A 21,463-nucleotide genomic window follows, 5' to 3' on the forward strand; every position below is an offset into this window, starting at 1 on the left:
CGTGCGCAAAGCATTGTGGGGATTTGAAGGACGCGAAGTCTACCCATGTGCAGCCTCGAAAATACCCCCAAACCAAGGACGTGGCCTCGGTGGAATTCCAAGTATGCTGGAGATTGGAACAGTCCTTCGGCGGCACTCGATGAGGTAGTATCCTTGAAATATTGGCTTGGAAGCCAGTTTCCTCGCGATTGAGAAACGGCCCCTGGCTTGAGTTAACGAGTTGAGAACCAACGTCGTAGGACAGTTTAGTGAGAGCGTGTTGGTTTTGTATTAGGTTAGCCGGGTAACTCAAATATATCCAGGTTATGTTGAACCGGCTTCGTAGTCAGGCCTCTGGTCCCTGATGATTAACACTTTGGCTTGTTCTGGGGATCCGTTAAACTAGATGAAGATTTTGCAGTTTGCAGTCCATGTTGATTGTATTTTTCGTAGTTTCCTCAGGAATCGGGCCTTTCTGGCGATCTCAGCATTTCTTTTAGTGAGGTGTTCATTCATATATACATCCGAGCCCTTAAACCATCTTCCCTGTTTCAGAAGTTCAGTTTTCTGTTGGCAGACCTTATCTTAATTTGTTTAACAGAATTGTATTTATTCAAATAACTTAAAATGAGTAGTTTCAGAGGGAATGTTTTAATGGTAGATCATTTCCACATGACAATGACAATTAAAAATGTTCGCATGTCAACCTTTTCCACAGTTTTCCCTTAAGGTAAAATGGATTTAAACAGATTATTTTTTTCATACCCTCCTACCATTCATGTAACACTTTTCCATGTAAGAAAATACAGCATTTTAAAACATATTTGGCAATACAGAAGCAAACCCATTAAGTTTTCCTCCACAAATAAATTCAATGAACATTTTATGCTGACACATGGATTCCGAGCCCTCCAACCCCCTCAACTTTTTTTTTACTAAAGTAGCCCAGAATGTTAACAGTCTAAACAGCTAAAGGGCGTTATTAATGATGAAAAAAGTACATTACAATCATGTAGTTTAAATAGACATGTCCTAGCTAGACAAAATAAAGATGAGAATTACAGAGTGGAGTTAAGGAAGGAAAAAGGGGAATGACCATTGATTTGACGGGGCATTTTGTCTGCCAAATTTGGAATAAATTTTTGCACTTTAAATCACATCTTTGGGAATTACCAATTGATCAGATTAAATCTTAAGGAAGGCAAGCATACGTGCTTTTTAAAGTTACCATTCTTCATTTTACAAGGCTATTACTGTTGCTCGTCTTTGGCTCAAGGCCTAGCGATCAAACGGAAGGCACTTTTGTTGGCATTGGTGATGCAACTAACATGGCAGTTATACCTCAGGGCCCTAATATTCATGAAACGCACTAATCGATCATTTTGACCTTTTCTTTTTTACCTTAAAATCTTCACACAACATGTGTTACCAGCCAAAGATTTCAAACTTTTGACTCATCATCCAAATTCCTGACCCATTTATTTTAAGTAACTGCACACAAACTAGTGTAATAGGCTTGCGTATGACAAGAATCATGAAGCTAATGGTCGGCCACGTCATGTTCTACGGTCAACACACATAGTTGTAGCCACAGAAACAAGCATGTAATGTCAGTTTGACTTGTGCAAGAGGATCCTTACAAGATTTTTCTTTCTACATGAATGCACAGGCTTTCCCAGACTAAAGACCAAAATCTTATTCTGAGTTGACATGAAAGAGAACCCAATGTTAGCCCGACCAGGCAATACTGTAGTAGGGAGATCTTAAAGATGACTTAAGTCACGGGCCAACATTTAAAATCATTTTATGGAGGACTATACTTTTTTTCTTTTAAAGAGGACTGCAGTGCTTGCATGTTTTTGCCAGTTTACTACCAATCATGTCACGTAGCGCAAGTGCCTCCCATTTTCCAAAGCAAACCATTAGAGTTTCTTTCTGGCAGCCATTCCTATATTTTAGAAGACATTTGAGGATGTCATATTGGGCCATACCAAACCAAAATCTCCGGCTAAGACAGTTGGCGGTCGAGTTGTATTGTGGGTGGTTTGGGCAAAGGAAAAGGAAGAAGAATACATGGAATAAAACAAATTGAATCGATTTTAAATAAATGTTATTGGAATGTATGCTAAATTGGTGGGAGTATTCCTTTATGTTACTAAGCTAGTAGGCTGCCAAACTGCATCAAATGTGTCAGTTATACTGAAACAGACAAACATGGACATAGTGAGCAGTATACATCATCTTCACTGTGAAGGATTAAGTGCGGGAAGCATCCATTAAAATAGGAAACCTTTATCTGCAACCTGAAGAAATATGATACTACGCTTTGGAAGATGGCCTAAAATAACATTACACAACTTATTTATGATAAGTAGTAATCACGCTCCAACATGCATGAACAGACAACAATTTAACTTTGCCAATACCCTGGCAGGGGAGGGAAGTATCACCTCCGTTTCCACTTCTAAAGACAAGCTATGACCTCATGGTATTACAGGAAGCACGTCACTGACACTACCTTCCTGTAAGTTGCTATCATCAATACTTAAGCGACCCAAAAATAAAGTGTCGGGGAGAGTTCTGTAAAAGGGAAGGGTGTATGGAAAGTAGCAGTGATGGAAAGAGTGAACAAGCTGGTTTAAGACCACAGATGAATCACATTATCACAATTATTACGACTGCTCTGGATCTATCGACAGCGCGTGTAAGATTGTCAGATGGCCAACATTTGCTTAAAGCCCAGAGATAGTGTACCATGCGTCTGGAGACTTTTGATCAGTGGGTTTTAGATGATACAGAGACAATTGTCCTATTCTGTCACTTAACTGAACAGACGAAACTGTGGATTTCTTTCTTTCAGAGCCACTGCCAGCTGTGGCTGCTCTTTTCCCCATTCTGTGACCCGTCTTTGTAGAAGCCTTGTTATATTGGATCAACCACTTCTGTGTCTTTTGAAAACTCTGGATTCCTACAAGAGCAGAGAAATCCCACACCTCAACATATGGCTTAACATACTGTGTTGAATTCTTTCAAAATCGTACTCCTTTTCACGCTTCTGCTGCTTCAACATAAATCGTGACAACGTTTTTGTTCCCATCCTGCAAATGAACTGTAACTCAGCTTTGCAAGATCACCGTTACTGTTCAATTTGACATCAAATGTATACAGGCTGGACAGTGAACAAAAAGCCAGATGAGCCTTTTTAAAACAGCAAAGATAAGAGACGCCTCCGCCACCAGGCCGCTCTACACTTCAGGAGACAATCACAGTGTAGCAGCCTTCGCTACCTCGTGAGACTCTAATAGGGAGGGAGAAACACTTCACTGGTACCTTCATTTACAAAACTAATCATAAAAATAAAGCCTTGGACCTGTGACAGTAAAATAACGAGCAGAACGTGTGTTAACATGACATTAACCCGCCCCACCCACAACGAAAAAGAAAACGGTGATTCACCATAACACTCTTAGGCACATAAGTCTTTATGGATCCCACTTCTGTGGGTGTCAGGAATGCTTATCACACATTAACCAACAAAAAAAGGGGGTGAGGGTGCCTTTTAGCAAACTTGGTGAAAAGAACCCATAGTTCTGTTTCAAAGACGTGTGTTTGTGGCTTCAGATGACATAATGACCACGTACAACAAAGAAATCCACATAACTCTGAACTGCATGCCTGACCAGGAGAACACATCCACCTCGCTGTGACCTTTATCGTTTTTTTGTTCCAGATTTACTCATGTTTTCCCGTTTTGTTGGTAGGTTTTCCATAAAAAAAAAAAAAGTTTGCATCAACACTAAATCACAATCTAGCCTGGAATATTGCTCAGCAGCTATTTACAGAATTGCAAAAAAAAAAACTATCTGACTGGTCTAACACACAATATCTCACATTATCCCGTGTTTTATTTTTAGTGGTCCTCTTCATAAAAGAAACATACTACAAAGTGTAAACATGAAAAGAAACTAGTCTGTATAAATGTTAATCCTTTTGCCCCCACCCTCCCCAACACCACCATGCCATTGAACCTTATCTGCAAACTTTACGATGACCTAATGAGTGTTTTTCAAATTTTGGGACCCTTTACTCGGTTCCAAGTTTTAGAGCAGATCCGCTGTGCAGTAACAGGACCTTTCTAACCGTTTCAAGTAAACCCCTTTAATGTCACGCTTTCCTCCATCCCGTGGTCCTTTTTGTTCAAAAGAGAGCTGTCCTCCATCGATCTGTTTTGTGGCCTCCTGCTTCTGCTTGCTCGGGTTGACATTATCTCTCACACTCGCACAAACACACTTGCACACACACACTTGCACACACACACACACACACACTTGCACACACACACACACACACACACACACAGCCAGCCCCCTTAATATGTTAAACAAGGAAAAAAAAAAAAAAAAAAAACACCTTTCACTTACAAATCCTCCGTGTTTGCAACAGGCCCAACATTTAAGTTAAATTATCTTCAATTTTTTTTTTTAACACACAGCAGAATAAACATCGTTTGGAAGCAAGGTCTCCTGGTGGCAAGTCAAATGTTCAGAGGTCACGTTTCTTTTTTTACTTTTTCTTTGTTTGTTTGTCGTACTTGTCTTGCCGTTCTCCACAGATTTAGTCCTCCTTGGCCTGCAGCTGCTGCTTCCAGGCTTCGTTCAAGTAAACCAGTCGCTTGTAGTTGAGAGTAAAGAGAATGAAGTTCAGCGCATATGTAGTGATGCAGATGATGCAGAAGTCCTTCAGGACAAAGTAGAGGATGTAGCCCAGGTAGAGCGAACCCACCACCGACAAGATGGATGTCGTCATGAGAATAAGGGCGGCCATTGCACTCACAGTCATTCCTATGGCAAGAAACACAAACTAAAGCTTAAGACAAAATAACTGAAACAAAAAGGGAAAAAAGACATAACCTTAGAACACACAAGTAACCTGATGACTGAGCTTACAGCCTCGGAAAGTTTTCTATTTCTGTACCCAGCCACCGCGTGATGACATTCAGCTTAAACACAGGTCATATTATTCTGTTGCCACATAAGGCCAAGCTTGTGATGTTTCATTAGTAACAATTTGGCTGGTCCATACCTAAGCTGACATAGTAGGTTCCTGGTTGGGATGGAACGATAGGAGTTTTTCCTTCATTGCTTTAAAAAAACACTTCAAATGAGTTAATAATGGTGAATTTTTCTAAACGGCATAACCATCAATACCCAAACAGAGTGACTTAAAAAAGATTTTTAGCTCACTATACAAGTAGTTTTTTTTTTTTTTTTTTTTTTTTTTTTTTTTTAAATACAGGAACTGGCACAATGTTGCTACTTAATAACTACATTACTTAAGATTTGATGCTCACTAAATATAAAATAATAATAGAAATTATTTTATTTTATGTACAAAAGGTAACAAAGAGATTCCAGTTTGTTTTTTTTGCAATTTGAAAAGTTTTAAGCAGATGATAATTAGGATAATATCATATAATATATATAATTGAAATGTATTTTTTATTGGAATTATTTTGGCTGGATATTTTTAACAGGAAATTATAATATCAACTGTAGTTCCTGTTTTTTCTTACTGGCAGAATATCTAGTTTGTCTGTAGTTGGAGTGTATGAACATGCGTGAGTCACACAGGTCGACAGCTTTAAACTGTGAGCGCTGTAATGACTCATTGTGAAATCACTGAGGCGTTACTAAATTAGAGGCATTATCAGTGCTTTACACATTGTTTACTGATTATTAGTGATATAATCTGATGAAATGAGACCCAATGGTGTTAAGTTACTAAGAACATTTACTCAATGACTGTATTTAAGTATAATGTTGAGGTACTTAAAAGATTATGTATGGCTTAATTGAGTATTCAGTTATATGATGCATTATATCTTCACTACAGTCTAGAGTAAATTCTGTATATTCTGCTTCACTACAGTTACTTTGCAGATAAAAATAATCAAAACAATTATAATTTACAAAAATAAATGATGGTGAACTATCTCATAGTAAATTAGCCAGCAGTGTATATATGTGTAAATGCTGTAAGAATAAATATAATCCATACATTTATGCATCAATAACTATAATCCAATATATATGATTATAAAACGTTCGACACGGGGGAATTACTACTTTAACTTAAGTTAAATATCTGAGTACCCTTTCCACTACAGCGGGTCATACAAGTGCTAACATCCATCACAAGCAGACATTTATAAAGCTGTCGTAGTGCAGAGTACTTTGAGCATGGAAAATAAGTACTTTCTGAGTTTATCTCTATCTTCTCTTCTTCTAGGGCTGGACAATATAATATATAATAATATAATAAAGACACGTTTGGGGGGGGGGGTGGGGGGACTAGCTAATTAAGTACCAGAGAAAATAGACAATATTTTTTTTAAATATATATATAAATGTTCAGTTTCTCAAATGATTTGCCAGAAATTGTTTCATAATGTGATACGAAAAAACAAATAGCATGAGAGGGGATTTTGTCCATGTTGCCAACCCCTCTTCTCTACATAACATGTATTTACAGTGAAAGGAAAATGTATTGGAAAAGCCACAGCTATTGCATTATTCTATGTCTTTATACATTGAGTGTACAGTAACTGTTAATGTTGTCCCATGCTACACAATGGCATTAATCAAAAGTTAAACCTTGAATATGCAGATTCTGGAGTTGTTTCTATTGACAAATATTGGGTGTTCCATGGCCGTAAGAATAATAAGACTTCTGATCTTGACTTTAATATGGAAATCTTGACCCTGTGTAACAGTTTGGCTTAACTGGGCAGCCATTGTGTGAGTGCTAACTGCTGCAGCTAAAAGGCCCTCTTGTTCTGAGCCGGCGCCAGGTGGCCAGGCGGATCTGCAGGCCACCATTCAGAAGAAAACTACATGCTGATATGGATGATGTGATCGCTTATGAGCATCAGAAACTCCAACACAATGGACAGATAAAGGATATCCCCATGTGCCCCACTGATCAAACATTGAGAAACAAAGTCATGTAGCTCCTCAAGTTTGTTTTCTAGTATGCTTCCGACTTAAATCTCACTCAAATGTATGTGTTATTAATCTTTTTTTTTGTTCCTTAAATTTGTGCTTTTGTGTGATATTACTTTTTTTTTTATATGAGAGAATATACAGGTTTTTCCTCTAAATGTACCACTTTAATCATAGATTTTATTATTTTCAAGAGTTTTCTTTTTGGATAAACCCCCCTCTCCCCCTCTAAACTAATAATGGCCCTAATCCACCATTGCAGTTATCTCTGCAGTCTTAGTCTTTAACTACATATTTGTATTCATACAAGGCTACTAAAAATGATGTCAGTGCCATGCGAGACATTTTTGGCAAATGCAGCGATAAAAGAGGGAAGCAAATTGTTGAGTCACCTACATTTTCAATACCAAAAAAGGGCTCTAAATAAAATGACATCTTACCTAGTAGAAGCTGAAAGGCATAAAAAGCGATCCCGTAGACACTGTTGGGCTGGTTCAGTGCACTGTCATTTCCAAAGATTGAACCCAGGAGTCCAAATCCTCGACCCCACCTGAACCAGAAGAACATCAGCAGAGAAGGCAGTTACAACTTTTCTCGGGATGACAAAAAGCAACCAACTTTACTGTACTGTATATGTAAATAAATTCAAATGTAAATTGGCTGGGTGAAGTTTGCTTTTTAGAAACATTTAGTTCTTATGTAAGGCAAATACAAATGTACATAAAAGTATTCAGGGAAAATCAGCTGTAAAAAACGTTTATTTTCATGATCGATTAATCTGCTCTGTTCTTTTTGGATCCATATTTATTTATAAATATTAGTTATCAATCAATCAACCAATTAATTAATCAACACTGGTATTTCACCATCCCTATGTTGGTGTAGATACTGTCATAAAAAGGTTAAAGAAATGTCCAACCTAGTTTATTTGAGCCCACAGTGATGTCTTTACATGTCTTATTATGACAGTCCAAATTTTAATCAGATATAAGAAAATAAAAACAGGAAACTTCATATTTGTGATTTTTAAAACAGTCAATAATATGTCAACGTATCATTTCAGCTCTACTACAAAACAGTACAAAAAACAGTCTGAAGCAGTTTCCCAGAGTCACTCATTTGTACATTATGTACCCAAACTCAAAGACCTCAGTGCCTTTTTTTGGTTCAGTAGTCAGTTGGTCTATTACAGTATATTTTAACTTATCCTGTGTATTTTAAAATGTGTTTTCTATAGATACTTCATAGATATTAAAATATTTACTTATGGTTTATGTTTGTTATTTTCTATGTGCAATGTATTGTAAATATGTGGCTGCAACAAAACAATTTCCCAATGTGGGATCAATAAAGTACTTCAAATCTAATCTGGACCTGCCACAGCTGAAGGTGAGGAAAAGACCTAAATTCAGACGCTGCTTGGTTACCAAAATCAAGGCTTGGTTGTTTCACCAGAGGATGTGGTGCACGAGATGGCTGTCAGTCCATAGAGGCAGCCACTTTAATGAGTTTCTCTGATTTCAACAAGTAATGTTTTAAAAGGGTGACATTCAAATACTACCATCAGATCAGGTCTAAATGTTGTCCTGCATAACAACATTTCTATTTGCAACAGCAACAAAGAGAAGTTGGATTTCATCCAAAGAAAATACAACATTCTTATCCAAAGAGAAGATGGGTATGTGCGGTCATAATGCATAGGAAACAGTCTTTCATCGGTGTAGTGCTACAAACTTTTTGAGAGTGCATTTGATTTTGTGCAAAATTCTTAAAACAACTCCTACTGCAGTCAGGCAAAGTATTAAGTGGAATCTTGCTTACTTAGCGTTTTCTGCCATATGACTTTAAGAAAGATACGTCAAATTAATCAATAAGTCAGTTCCAGCATAGAAGATCAGTGGATAATTTGTGAAAGCATGAACAAACAATGACCTATTTAAATACAACACACATGAATGTCTTTTCATTTTCATTTTTGTCTTACTATTGAATGTTTTAGTGAAAATTAGAATTCACTCAGAATGAAAGGTTTTTATTTCTCATTTTTAGGATGTGCTGCAGGAGCATGGAGATAAGAGACTGGATCAATAACTCAGACCTTTGTTTTATTCATTTTTATTCACCAGAATGACACATGCCCATGTTATTGTGTTTGTTTTTAAATAATTGTATGCATCTTTTGGTGTGCATTAGCAATTTCATTTGATGTATTACATTGTAGAAGCCTATTATCTTTGTATATAATGAATTACGGTTTGCTACAATGCAGATAGTCATGCATCCCATTATATTCACTACAGAATTGACAATACACAAATTGAAGGATCTGGCATTTCTGGTTTTATTTGCAAAGAAATTTAATTATTTCAAGCTAATTCTTAAATGTGTTATTTTTTTGTAAATGTAATATTTAAATCTAAGATGTTATACAATATGTTCCTCTTAAATGTATCACTATAGGCATTGTTTTGTTTCTTTTCTGGAGAGTTTCTTTTTTGTGGACTATTTTAGTTTTTTAATAAAATGGGATGAATCCCTTAGCATCACTGTGCAAACATTGAAGGACCTGGCAGGATTGAAGGATAGAACCTTCCCTTTCTGATTACATCTGACCAATACAATGTATTGATTAATGTATTGATTGATTCTGGTCAGCGTTTCAAAGCTTTGTCTTTAAGAGGCATGCAAAAAACAGGCCATTCTACATACATAACAAATACACATTATCTCCATCTCCAGGAATATGGGATTAACTTTCCAACCCTTAATGGCATTAGACTGCTGGATATTAAGCTTTATTCGCCTTTAGAACGAAGATTCTTCAAGGAAGATTTGTTTTCTTCATTCAGTCATTTCTTCAATATTTGTTAACATTCAGTCAGAGCTGATGGTTGACATTTTATTTTAGGTGACAAAAACTATAGCATCTCTAGTACTCAGAGAGTGAATTGAGTCACTTATCTTTATCCTACAAGTATGTAATGGGTCTAAAACACATTCCAGCCAGTCTTTGAGTTCAAGGCCTGCAAAGACTTTCAAAATTGTTTAAATAGGTGGGGTTCTCTTGAGTCATTTACAGTTGCCCACAATCAAGCTAGAATGGTAACTTCAGATAATTGTTTGAATGAAACAACTGTGATCTTAACTTTAAAGGGAGGTTATTCTACATGCTTACAAGCTCATCTTTGTGACTAACGAATCTGATTTATTTTCAACGCACACATAGCTTAAATAGAACTCCTGCAGCCGCTTTACTAATGTAGCTATGAACATGTAGCTATCTGTAAAACGGTGTGCTGATTATAGCAGCACCGGAACAAGGTATCCACCTTTGCAGTCCTCCACACTGACCTCTGGAGCATTTATATGCACTGTCCCTTTAGTTAGCCGGTCTATAGGGTTTAACCACTCGGACTAAATGATAGCTGCCCCGGTGACATTAGCATGGCAGCTAATGACAGCAGCGTGACAGCTAACGCGAGAGCTAGCTAGTATGTCTAAAAGTTGCCCCATATGAACAACGTTAAACTAGCTCACCAGCAAACATCATAGCAGAGTTCTGCGGAATGAATGGACTCATTCAGCAGCAACATCCATGCACCAATAACGTTAGTCTGAGCAAGCTGTGGTCAACTTTTGTGCTAAAGTTGCGTTTACAGATGTGCTACCCATTCATACACAGACAGCATCCAGAAGGACCGGTTAAAATAAGCCATCAGCAACTTGCCCATTGATTCAGTTTTACAATGCTGACGACTCACTGTTGATAGCTAACTGGCTAAAGTGTAAGGTTAACAAATGTGTTGCGTTAGCTGACGGTTAGCAAAGTTAGCTTCATTGAGCTAGAAAGCGAATGATATGCTTATTGAATAATAAGCACAAAGTTAACTTATTCCAGAAAGGTTATTTAACTAACAGCCAGCCCGCAGCACACCGGCACTAATAGTTTTCAGTTAGCATTAGCAGCACGTTAGCGGGCAGCCGGCAGATGCTAGCTGGGAGCCTCTGACAGTTTGAACCGCCAGCCCTTCCCAGGCTGCCACAATAGCAGCAGCTTCATTGAGCGCTCTTTGCTGAATTCAAATTACCTTGAGCTGAACACTTTCGAACAGCTGATGGAGATGCTGACGTCGCACATCGCCTTATAACTCGGATCCCGAGCCTTTTCTGTCTCGACGTGAAAGGCATATATAGACAGCAGTATGCCCAATAAGCAAACGAGAAGCCTAGCTATTCTTTCCCACCGAGGGGTGGACACTCTCAGGACGGGCGCCGCCATCACTCTCTGGCCTAGCTGGAGACACGCAGAGAGTTCGCCCGAGACAGGACTGCGACGTGGAAAAGCGTAAGGACGTGCCACACCGTGAGGGGCGGGCCGTGCGCTGGAACAAAACAGAACATAAACACTGAGCAAGGCTTTCTATGCGGAGACATTATTAGAGTCATCTTATATGCAAGCACAAAGTAGGCTCATACACATATAGACTGTATACAATGGGAAAATACGCACATGTATTGATCGATTACAAATAAAATAAACCAAAACGCTCAGTGTTGAGTCCTTTATGTAACAGTAACAGTTATGTGTGATTTTTATTAAGGTGTGTGCAATAACTTTTAGAAATGGATACTTGCGACAAAATTCGAGTAAGAATAGACTCACTATGTGCAATGTAAGTTATTACCAATTACTTTTACCATAACCTAAACAAATGTCAGTTAATAAAGTGCTAAAAGTATTGCACGTTGGATACATTCTTATAACAGTAATAGGATGTTATTTGGTTTGCCAAACATGCACACAGCACCCTTGTTGAAATACTCAGGACACAGAAAGAAAAAAAACACATAGGCCTACTACTTAACAAAATAATCAATACTATATGTTACAGTAATATGTGAGGAAATACATGCATACTAATGAAATAACAATGAACAAACTAACAATACATATCAATATTTCCCGACAAAAACACTACACTGCTTATTACAGCATAGTGTAGTTCCTTGGTCACAGCCACGATCACGTGACCCTCTGTATATAAACACTGGCTGGCTACAGCTGTTTACTCGCTGTTGAACTCGTCTGGTAAAATCTGCTGCATCCCATCTCCAAATGGCGACAGACATGGAAAGATTTGTTTTTTTCGAGGAAACATTTTACGACCAGTATGACTATTACAATCTGCTCGAGTTCTCGTGCCATGCGTGTGGCAAAGGGAGAACCAAGAGAGAAATCGAGCTGAACACAAACCGCCATTGCCCCGCTGGACACGAGAGGAAGATTGCAGAAAAATTTCATAACACCGAGCTGAAACGCAAGAGAACCAAGAGCTCCTCTTCTTGATGGATTTCTTCGACGTTTATAGGTAACAATGTGCCTTTGTAGTCTGAAAAAGTGTTTATTCTTGATGAAAAACACTTATTTATTCAGCAATTTCCTTATCATGAAAAAAATGACCTTATACCAAGATGTTTACATAACAAACAAGATCCTGCAGATTACTGCCATGAATGTGAGCTGAACAACCTGCCTTTGTGTCAGGGCCGTTCTATGCTTCGGAATTCAAGTTTGCTTTGTTCCACCTATTAGGTCAATCCGATAGGTCCAAAAACAGATTAGGTCAATCCGAAAGGTAGAGCCAAAAACAGATAAAAAAAAATCCCTTTCTGTATGTTTGTGAATGTGCAAAGGCTAGATAACTGCTATGGTGTTTTTGAAACCTTAAAATTGGAAAATGGGTCAATAAAAATCAGGCCAGGATGGTAAAAAATACACTTTCTACACCACAAATAAACAATTACGGTTTTTTTCCATCATATGTGAGCATTTATTTCAAGATGAAAATGTAAACACGGCTTTTGGGTTACAGTATTGGATATTATTTATATGACATGTTATGGGCCAAATTATAAATTGACAAAATAATTTGCAGATGAAAAGACAAATGTTGTTGCAGGATATTATTTGTGATGACCTTTTCTTCCAGATCCGGACACGAAGTTGGATTCCTGATGTTGACGATGGCTATGGTTCTCTGCCTTCCCTGTTCCTGACCCAGTGAATGGAGCGCTGTGACTTCGGTAACATGCCCAGTAATCAGTCACACGAGACAGCTCTCCATACTCTGTAGCAAGAACCTGCTTGTCTCTCGCTGGTGCAAAAATAGTTTGTGTTGAGCAATATAGGTCAGTGGTGTGTGCTTGATAAATATATGTGTAGTCATGTCTGTGGGTGCAGGAGATATGATACAGTATTTGGACTCAATAAAAATGGGTGATGATTCAACCAGCTTGGATTGTGTCTTTTATTTTGCTCATAACTGAATCCAAATAGACATTATTTGTATTTTGATTAAAACTATTTTAGTCATGTTAAATAACGTGGATTACACGCTTGCGTCTGTGTTTTCTATAGTTTCTCTACAATCAGAATTTTTCATATATAATTTCTCCCTCCTGTCCATGTCCAGTGTTTTTTTCAGGGGGAATGAGGCCCTGCTATGTTTACATGTTGTTTCCCAGATGAGTGTTATGCACATCCAGATACCGAGGTCATTAGGTCAAGGGACAGGTCTTTTTTTTAAATAATTAAGCCTGCAGCCTAGAAAGAGATGTATTTTTGCATTCAAAATGTTATGATAGTTATTAATAATATGAAATATTTGGGGTGTCTCTCAGTTTAATTTGAGAAATGTATGAAAACAATTTTGGCCCTATCCAACAAGCCTGGGAAATAAATGTTTTACAAATGAAGATTAAGAATGGACAAATCAATTGTTAAATATAATAAATTACGAATTAAAAGGGATGATGAGCATTAATAAATATCAGTGTTTGGGTTTAATCTATGTTGACTCTTGGCTGAAACCCCAGGCGAAGTCACATGCTTTTATTTTGAAGGAATATCTCCCAACCGGAACTTATTTAACTTCCTGGTCAACACACATACGATCTTCTAGCATTTTGACACATTTCTTCGTATTGGTTCGCCAGGATGCAGATATGCAGTGTGTGCAGCGAACATACGCCGAAATACAGATGTCCAGCCTGCAAAATAAGATAGTAAGTAACGTTAACTTTAAATAACCATCTGTTAGCTAGCTAGCCTTCAATTAGCTTGTTTGGTTAAAGTGAGAAGACAGTTATAGGGGAACCAGTAGCCAATATTTTATATTGTTAAGGCACATCACTGAGTATGTAGGTCGGACCTAAATTAAAAAAGTATATACAAATAGCAGCCGTATCCATCAAGTGCTAGTGTTGACATTTAAGCTAAATTAGGAGTTACCGTGCTGAAACATAATGGCCTTTAAGCATGGCTCGTATTCACTTTAAAACGTGGTAACACCTGTTAACAAAATAAGAAAATGCATAAAGAAAAACATGGGCAAATGTAGAGAATATGCCAGTGATGCAAAGTATTGTCCCTTAAAGTTACAAGTCGACATCAGCAACACATGGGAGGGACGGCAACCCGCGTAAGTCAAAAACAGTTCGCGTTTTGAAGTCAATGGCTGCTTTTCCGCTGTTTTGAAGGATACATTCATTAACTCTGATTTTATTATACATTATTAGATTAGGAAACTTAACTCTTGTAAACATATGGAATCCCTTTTTTTACAATGATAATGTAGACTCCAATAACATGCCTCAGCATTACGTTTGCTTTAATTCTGTTAAATAATAATAATAATTTCTATAAATATAAAAGTATACAATATAAAAAATAGTCCTAATTTTAAAGATAGTTATACAATTCAAAAAACGACATTGATATATATTAATGCAATTATGAATCACTTAAAATATTATTTTATTCATTTCATACTTTTGCAATGTTTCAAACTTTTAAGACATTCAGATTGAGTGCTGCAGATTCAGGAAAAAATAAACACAACGGAACACATTTATATACAATTTGTTAATAATATACAGTAAAACTGTGCGGACAGAATGTACTTGTGTTACCTTGATTCAGTTTTGCACATAGGTAAATATTATGATCATACTTGTGTTTTTAATTCTTCTTTTCTTTCTGTTTCAGTTGTTCACTTGGCTGCTACAAGAACCATAAAGGTAAAGGAGCTGGATTTCAGTATGTTGGTGACGAGCTGTGTTCATTCTCATAGGACGTATTCAAATGCTCATCGTTCTCTGATCAACCTTCTAACTTTATGTGTCTGCAGACTCTTGCCTTCCTGTCGTTTCTGAAGTTACTGAAGCTAAGGATTCTTTCTACACAGGTATGGCCTTATCATTCCTGTGAAAGTGTGTCCATATTTGCCCAAAATAGCACAAATCAAATATATCATAAAGAGGTGGGGGTGGGCAATTTAGTAAAACTCTAAATTCTGTTATTACAATGCTTATCGTCTCATGCAGTGTTAAATAGTTTCTTATTTCATCTTTATTTATTTGATAAAAACATGTGTGCAAATTCCAGAATTAGGTAAAATGACAAACTACATCCATAGTCCTTATCTGATAATAAACACATGATAAGTGTGGTAATCTATTGTCACCAGGCTGTGCATCCCACTGTCTGTCTTTTTTTAAGTTGTCAAATTATGCTTTACTCTCCCAGTACAAATCAAATATAAAATAATAGGTGGTGGTGGGCCATTTAGACAGAGTGCTTGTGGTCTCAAGCCATTTTAAATTGTTCAACTTATTTAATCAATAGAACTGGAAACAGTTACTGTATTTAAACAAATAAAGAAAACCTGAGCATTTCACTCTCTTTGTGTTAGTAGTCAAACGTTTTTCTCATTTGTAGATGAAGTCACAGCAAAGAAAGGCTGTGAAATTTTAAATACGCATTTAACTTCACAATTGCTTCCCTGTCTTTGCAGAGACGACTGAGGAGGATCTTCTGCATGAAGAGGACATCATCGACAAAGTGCCTCTAGAGAAGCTCCAGCTGTTAGGTACTAATCCAACAGAACCTCTCGTCTTCTCTGCATTGATCAGCGGTGTCCCATGTCAAACGTTTCTCCATCTAACACTTGCATTTACTCACGGCCACATACATTGCATTTCCAAAAAAGCCTTGGGTAAATTATGTTTTCTTATGTCTCTACAGGTCAGTCCAACGAGATGAGAGATCTTCTTTGCAACCCCCACCTGAGACAGCTGCTGCGCTCCATCGACAGCGCAGACGTTAAAGACGAGGCGATGAAGGCGGCCATGCAGGAGCCTCTGTTTGTCGAGTTTTCTGATCAGTGTATGAAGCTAACGGCCAAAGGACGCGATGATTCATAAAATCACCCCTGCTTTAGTTTGTCTCTCAGATGATCTTTCATTATATTTTTCTATAAAGTCTTGGAATAAGCATGTGAATCAACTCTTATTTTCTTTTTTTTTTAATGAATAGTGTTTAAATAAATGCTAAAATGTTTTAAAACAATTTCAATTCCTGAGTCTACAAAAAAGGCTTCATAATGTAGTTTGTGGTTGAATTGCTGATCACAAGTAAGCACACATTCAGATGAAAGGAAAATGCATAAAGTTTATTTCAATAAGTCATTTAAATATTAATATTTCAAGTTTTACACATTGATCCCTTGGTACCACTGACAAGCAGTATACATATATATTTATATATATTTTTTTTAATTCAAAAACACATTTAAGTAAATCAACAGCTGGAAGCCGGTTAAAATACATTATTTATTAATCAAATTAAGATGAAATATAACAAGAGACATGATGTCCTTTTAGCCAAAAGCTTAAAGGATATTAAACATCAATGTCAGTTACATGAACACAATTGCCACGTTATTATAAAATATATTTTGAAAAAGACTATAGCAAAACTTGATGGCACTTATGTTTATTCTCCGACACAAAACATTAGAGTACAAAGACTTTGGTATTGTTCTGCAGGAGTTTCTGCAGCAAATCCACACATTGTTTTGGCCAGACATGACAGATGTGCGAATAAGAAAGACCCTTGTCAAACAAAAAGCAGCATTTTGAATAAACCTGGGTTTATTCTTTCCCTGTATCACATAAGTGACGTGTGTGCTTGGTCATTAATTGTGTGTCTATAGCTGCATATTAGCAGATGTGTAGTTTTAATGTGCAAGATGTGCTTTACGTGTGCAATACTTTACTTTTTTAAAGCATCATTTACTTTCAAAATAAATGCTGGTTCTAATAACCGGATAATCTGTGCATCCGACCTATGTGTTTATACACCCAAAATAAATCTATAAAAATCACACAAACAATCACCCTTAAATAAATAAGCACATTTATGATTTGATTGTAGATTATAAGAAAGGCACTTGTCAAAGGCCAAATACTTCGATCAACAGTCAGATGTTCTGAAGAGGCATCAAGGAGACAAAAACCTGAAGTCTGGTTTTTTGAAAGGTTTTAAGTTTGTGCTATGTATTTACAGGACTACGAATAATAAAAATATATTTTGTCTTGTCCTGCAGTGACATTATCATAATCACTACTCTGTTCAATCATGGTTTTCTATTGGTCTGATTTCAAATGTGGCTGTTCAATGTTCTGATTGTACTACAGACCTTAATAAGGCCCAGCACACTACATTATCTTACCTGACCTCCTGGTAGTTCAAAAATATTACTACTCCCCGGGGCAGGTATTGGCAGCTGTGTATAGCACAGTGAGAGATCAACTTTGGCATCATTTAAAAAAAGATGAAGCTGAAAATGGTCCCTTTGAACACATTTTAACAAAATGCCAGAATAAAATGTCAGGTTTGTTCCCTCTGTGTCACATTATGGAAGAGCAGATGCTTCACTGCAAAAGCACCTCTGTGCCAGATTATCCTTAATCTGTGTGCAAGTAATCAGACATTAGTGTTCAGCGAAAGGAGGAGCTCTTACAAAGTTTTCTCGAGCAGGATGGCATTGAACCCGCTCATGTCACTCTTCATGTCGGGCTTCCTGTCAGCGTAGAGGAGTGGAGACCGCCGGTAGTGCAGCTTTACAGATCCCTGGGTAGGAAAGAAGAATTCAATCGTAAAAATCCTCCAATAAATAAAAAACTTGAGATTTGGAAGAATTGGCGTGGGTGTGCCCTCACCTTGGGTTGGGCCCGTATGGAGGCGAGCTCCTGCGAGTACTGGTTGGGCTCCAACTTGTACTCCCCTCTTCTGGAGGGCAGGTTGAGGGAGGCCATGACAGACACCATCTTCTGGAAGCCCGTGGCTGTAAGAGACATGGTGATGGAAGGGGCCGAGGCCAGAGCCAGGCCCAGGGGCCAGCCTCGCACTGAGACGGGCTCTTGGATGAAGGAGAGCTGCACGGAGCCCCGCTCCCTGATGATGGCGTTCAATTGTGGCACGTCCGCCTCCAGTAGGTCCTTTGCATCGTCCAGTTCTGTCTCAGCCAAGGCTTTTAATAGTGCCTGCCACAAAAAACAAATATACATATTGTCCATAAATACACGTTTGTTTACTTATTGGTGACAATTTACATCAATAATCATTGTGAATGTAATCTAGGATTTTTGAGGTTCCAGTTTAGATTTAGCAATGCGCTTCTATAAAAGCCGCAGACTTCGGAAGCCTTGAGAGGAAAAAAGTCAGATCTACATTTTCATGATGTAACAGAATGTTCACACATGTTAGATGTGACGTGTGGTTGCCACCAGTGCCGCTGCTAAGAAGGCTTGTAAACCAATAATATAACAACGTGGGTTTCACATGGTATATGTCATCAGTGATCAAAAGTCTTAGTTGTTGCCTGTTAGTGTGAAAAATACTAATAGGCATTTGTATTTTGGGGGGAGATAAATAAAATACATGGGTGGTGTTGAAATAAAGAAATACATGAAAAACTGGAAATAAATAATCTGAGTTTTTATTTTATTTATTAACCCTCCGGTATCACTGTGGACGGTTTTGTCCATATGGGTCTTATTTCACTTTTCATTTTGCAATAACTTTGGTTGTGTTGTTGCAAATGGCCTAATTTTTTGTAACAAGGCTATTTTCTCGATCTATTTTGGAATTCCAATTTTTCAAATCGGTCTTTAATAATTCACTGTGTAACAAATCCACTACGCAAATTAGTCATTCGAGACAAAAATGTCCACTGCAAAATACTTTGATGAAAACATTATTTTAAAGGCTTTTTTTCACAACTTTTTTGGGTTCAATCTTTAAAGCAACTTCCGCACTAATAGAAATTACCAAAAATGTAATCATTTTCAGGATTTTAACCCTTTAAATGCCATTTTGAAAACATGAAACCGCTGTTTATTTACATGATGAAAACAGAGAAAATGAGTTATTTTCCCAAAAATACATATCTGGTGACTGGCTCTTTTTTTTTATATAACAGTCTTGGATATGTCAAAGATTAGCAGCATTATTAGTTTTTGCACGAAATCAGATTGCATAAAAAAAGTTACATACTAGTCATTCGGGACAAAAATGTCCACTTCCAAAAACTGCTCTAAAATGACAACAGATTAATATTTTTAAAAACATTTTGGGGTTAAATCTTTCAATCAGCTTCAGTCCTGATCAAAAATACCAAATGTTAACTTATGTTCAGGACTTTAACTGCCAGTTTGAAAACATGAATTTGCGTTTTCTATGAAAAACATGCACAAAAAGGCAGTTATTTTCCATATAATAAATGTTGGGGGGGGGGGGTCAGATTTTTTTTTTTTTTTATCACAGTCTTGGATATGTCAAAGATTAGCAACAACATTGATTTTGGTGGATTATTAGTTTTTGCACAGAATCAGATTAAACAAAAAACTCACACATTAGCCACTCGTGTCCCATCCACTCCCATTGTAACCACATCTTTTGATCTCTCCGCCATACCGGTATAAAATCATGCATTTTGTAATGTCAGGGTTTTATATTGGAGGAAAATAGTTCAATTTGTCCTTTTTACTGTATATCACCAGATGTGACATTTTACCATTGAATTACATGCTTGTCATTTCTTGGTTTCTTTGCCTGTTGTATAATGGGGCCCTGACAGCCATTGGAATACATGTATGCAACTAATGTGATGTAGGTGTGTTGGTATGGATGTGGAAGAGTGGTATCAGCTGAGAAATGTGTGTGTGTGTGTGTGTGTGTGTGTGTGTGTGTGTGTGTGTGTGTGTGTGTGTGTGTGTGTGTGTGTGTGTGTGTGTGTGTGTGTGTGTGTGTGTGTGTGCAGAGACAACAATATACAGTAGATTTGGTTTACAGCAAGTCGCAGTTTTCGCCTCATATCTTTCTTTCTCTCTCACTCCCTCATTCCCAAACTCATACACACTCGTACATATTAAACCTCCTTATACATTGTGTGTGTGTGTGAGTGATTGTGTGTGAGAATGAGACAGGACTAAGTGTGCTCTCATGGCGTTTTGTTTTTCATTTGTGCTGTTTCATGTGTCTTAGAGGTAAACAGATGTATGATCTTGACCCAGCTTGACCTCGATGTTTTGAATTGTTTGGAACTTCAAAGTCCTTTGATAATGTCAAACAGACATACACAGCCCTACATGCACTCCTTGAAGTAAATAAAAACACCTGGCTGCAAAGCCAAAGCTTCAAATATGTGTAGTTTGGCTTGATGTTCAAAATCTGATTCTGTGCAAAAACTAATAATCCACCAAAATCAATGTTGTTGCTAATCTTTAACATATCCAAGACTGTGATAAAAGTATGTAACTTTTTTATGCAATCTGATTTCGTGCAAAAACTAATAATGCAGAAAAATCGATTTTGCTGCTAATCTTTGACATATCCAAGACTGTTATATAAAAAAAAAAGAGCCAGTCACCAGATATGTATTTTTTGGAAAATAACTCATTTTCTCTGTTTTCATCATGTAAAAAAACAGCGGTTTCATGTTTTCAAAATGGCATTTAAAGGGTTAAAATCCTGAAAATTATTACATTTTTGGTATTTTCTATTAGAGCGGAAGTTGCTTTAAAAATTGATCCCAAAAAAGTTGTGAAGAAAACCTTTTAATATAATGTTTTCATCAAAGTATTTTGCAGTGGACATTTTTGTCTCGAATGACTAATTTGCATAGTCCAATCGAATGATACCGGAGGTTAAAACATGATTTCTGAATTATTGGCTCAAAGTCGGAACATTTTCAGACACTAAGCTAAAGGATTCGACAAGGCAGCTGTTACGAAGAGCTACTGTGGTCACCCTCTGCGTTAAGGTTTCCAGATTAATCAGGAGCGTTAGCAGGTAACGTTGACAACCTTAATTCATACAACTTGGAACAAAAAAACACAAGATGTGATATGTATTCTTTTCAAATCTCACCCTCCACATCCTCCAGGTGTTCTGGATGACTGCAGCTGCTCTGTTCCACCTCTGGAGCTGCCTCCTCACCAGCCAGGACCGCACCACTGCAGGAGACATAATAAACACACACACATCTGACCAAGCCATTCATTCTGCAGGTTTAATCCGTGCATTGTGGGCACAAGAGAATATCTGTCATGAACAGTTCATCAGATGAGATCCTGTT

The 21,463-nt window shown here is 37.4% G+C and overlaps 3 protein-coding genes across 3 annotated transcripts in view; 1 reads left to right on the top strand and 2 right to left on the bottom strand.

Moving 5' to 3' along the window:
- Positions 1 to 611: 611 nt before the first annotated feature.
- Positions 612 to 11,660, bottom strand: vkorc1l1 (vitamin K epoxide reductase complex, subunit 1-like 1). Its single transcript, XM_079651237.1, has 3 exons — positions 11,069 to 11,660; positions 7,421 to 7,530; positions 612 to 4,820 (listed from the first exon to the last, which is right to left on the bottom strand). The coding sequence occupies exons 1-3, from the start codon at positions 11,257 to 11,259 to the stop codon at positions 4,594 to 4,596; spliced, it is 528 nt and encodes a 175-aa protein (XP_079507363.1). The 5' UTR covers positions 11,260 to 11,660; the 3' UTR covers positions 612 to 4,593.
- A 2,229-nt stretch (positions 11,661 to 13,889) lies between these two features.
- znhit3 (zinc finger, HIT-type containing 3) lies at positions 13,890 to 16,314 on the top strand. The gene is made up of 5 exons (XM_079651240.1): positions 13,890 to 14,045; positions 15,028 to 15,059; positions 15,170 to 15,226; positions 15,836 to 15,910; positions 16,066 to 16,314. Exons 1-5 carry the CDS (start codon positions 13,978 to 13,980, stop codon positions 16,242 to 16,244), a joined length of 411 nt encoding a protein of 136 aa, XP_079507366.1. The 5' UTR covers positions 13,890 to 13,977; the 3' UTR covers positions 16,245 to 16,314.
- A 157-nt stretch (positions 16,315 to 16,471) lies between these two features.
- Positions 16,472 to 21,463, bottom strand: part of myo19 (myosin XIX) — a 28,430-nt gene continuing 23,438 nt past the window's right edge. Inside the window, exons 22-24 of the mRNA XM_079651236.1 lie at positions 21,256 to 21,341; positions 18,045 to 18,368; positions 16,472 to 17,955 (exon numbers count right to left, since the gene is read on the bottom strand). Coding sequence (XP_079507362.1) covers positions 17,842 to 17,955; positions 18,045 to 18,368; positions 21,256 to 21,341 — 524 coding nt within the window. The 3' untranslated portion in view covers positions 16,472 to 17,841. The remainder of the gene's footprint in view (positions 17,956 to 18,044; positions 18,369 to 21,255; positions 21,342 to 21,463) is intronic.

Source organism: Notothenia rossii (genome assembly GCF_949606895.1).
Source record: "Notothenia rossii genome assembly, chromosome: 9".
Lineage (NCBI taxonomy): Eukaryota > Metazoa > Chordata > Actinopteri > Perciformes > Nototheniidae > Notothenia > Notothenia rossii.

Excerpts from the sequence above, each read along its gene's own strand:
- vkorc1l1 (XM_079651237.1), bottom strand. The coding sequence starts at position 11,259 with ATGGCGGCGCCCGTCCTGAGAGTGTCCACCCCTCGGTGGGAAAGAATA. Across the intron at positions 7,531-11,068 it reads TCGAAAGTGTTCAGCTCAAG|GTGGGGTCGAGGATTTGGAC; the intron begins GTAATTTGAATT and ends CTTCTGGTTCAG. Across the intron at positions 4,821-7,420 it reads TGCCTTTCAGCTTCTACTAG|GAATGACTGTGAGTGCAATG; the intron begins GTAAGATGTCAT and ends TTCTTGCCATAG.
- znhit3 (XM_079651240.1), top strand. The coding sequence starts at position 13,978 with ATGCAGATATGCAGTGTGTGCAGCGAACATACGCCGAAATACAGATGT. Across the intron at positions 15,060-15,169 it reads CTGCTACAAGAACCATAAAG|ACTCTTGCCTTCCTGTCGTT; the intron begins GTAAAGGAGCTG and ends ATGTGTCTGCAG. Across the intron at positions 15,227-15,835 it reads TAAGGATTCTTTCTACACAG|AGACGACTGAGGAGGATCTT; the intron begins GTATGGCCTTAT and ends CTGTCTTTGCAG.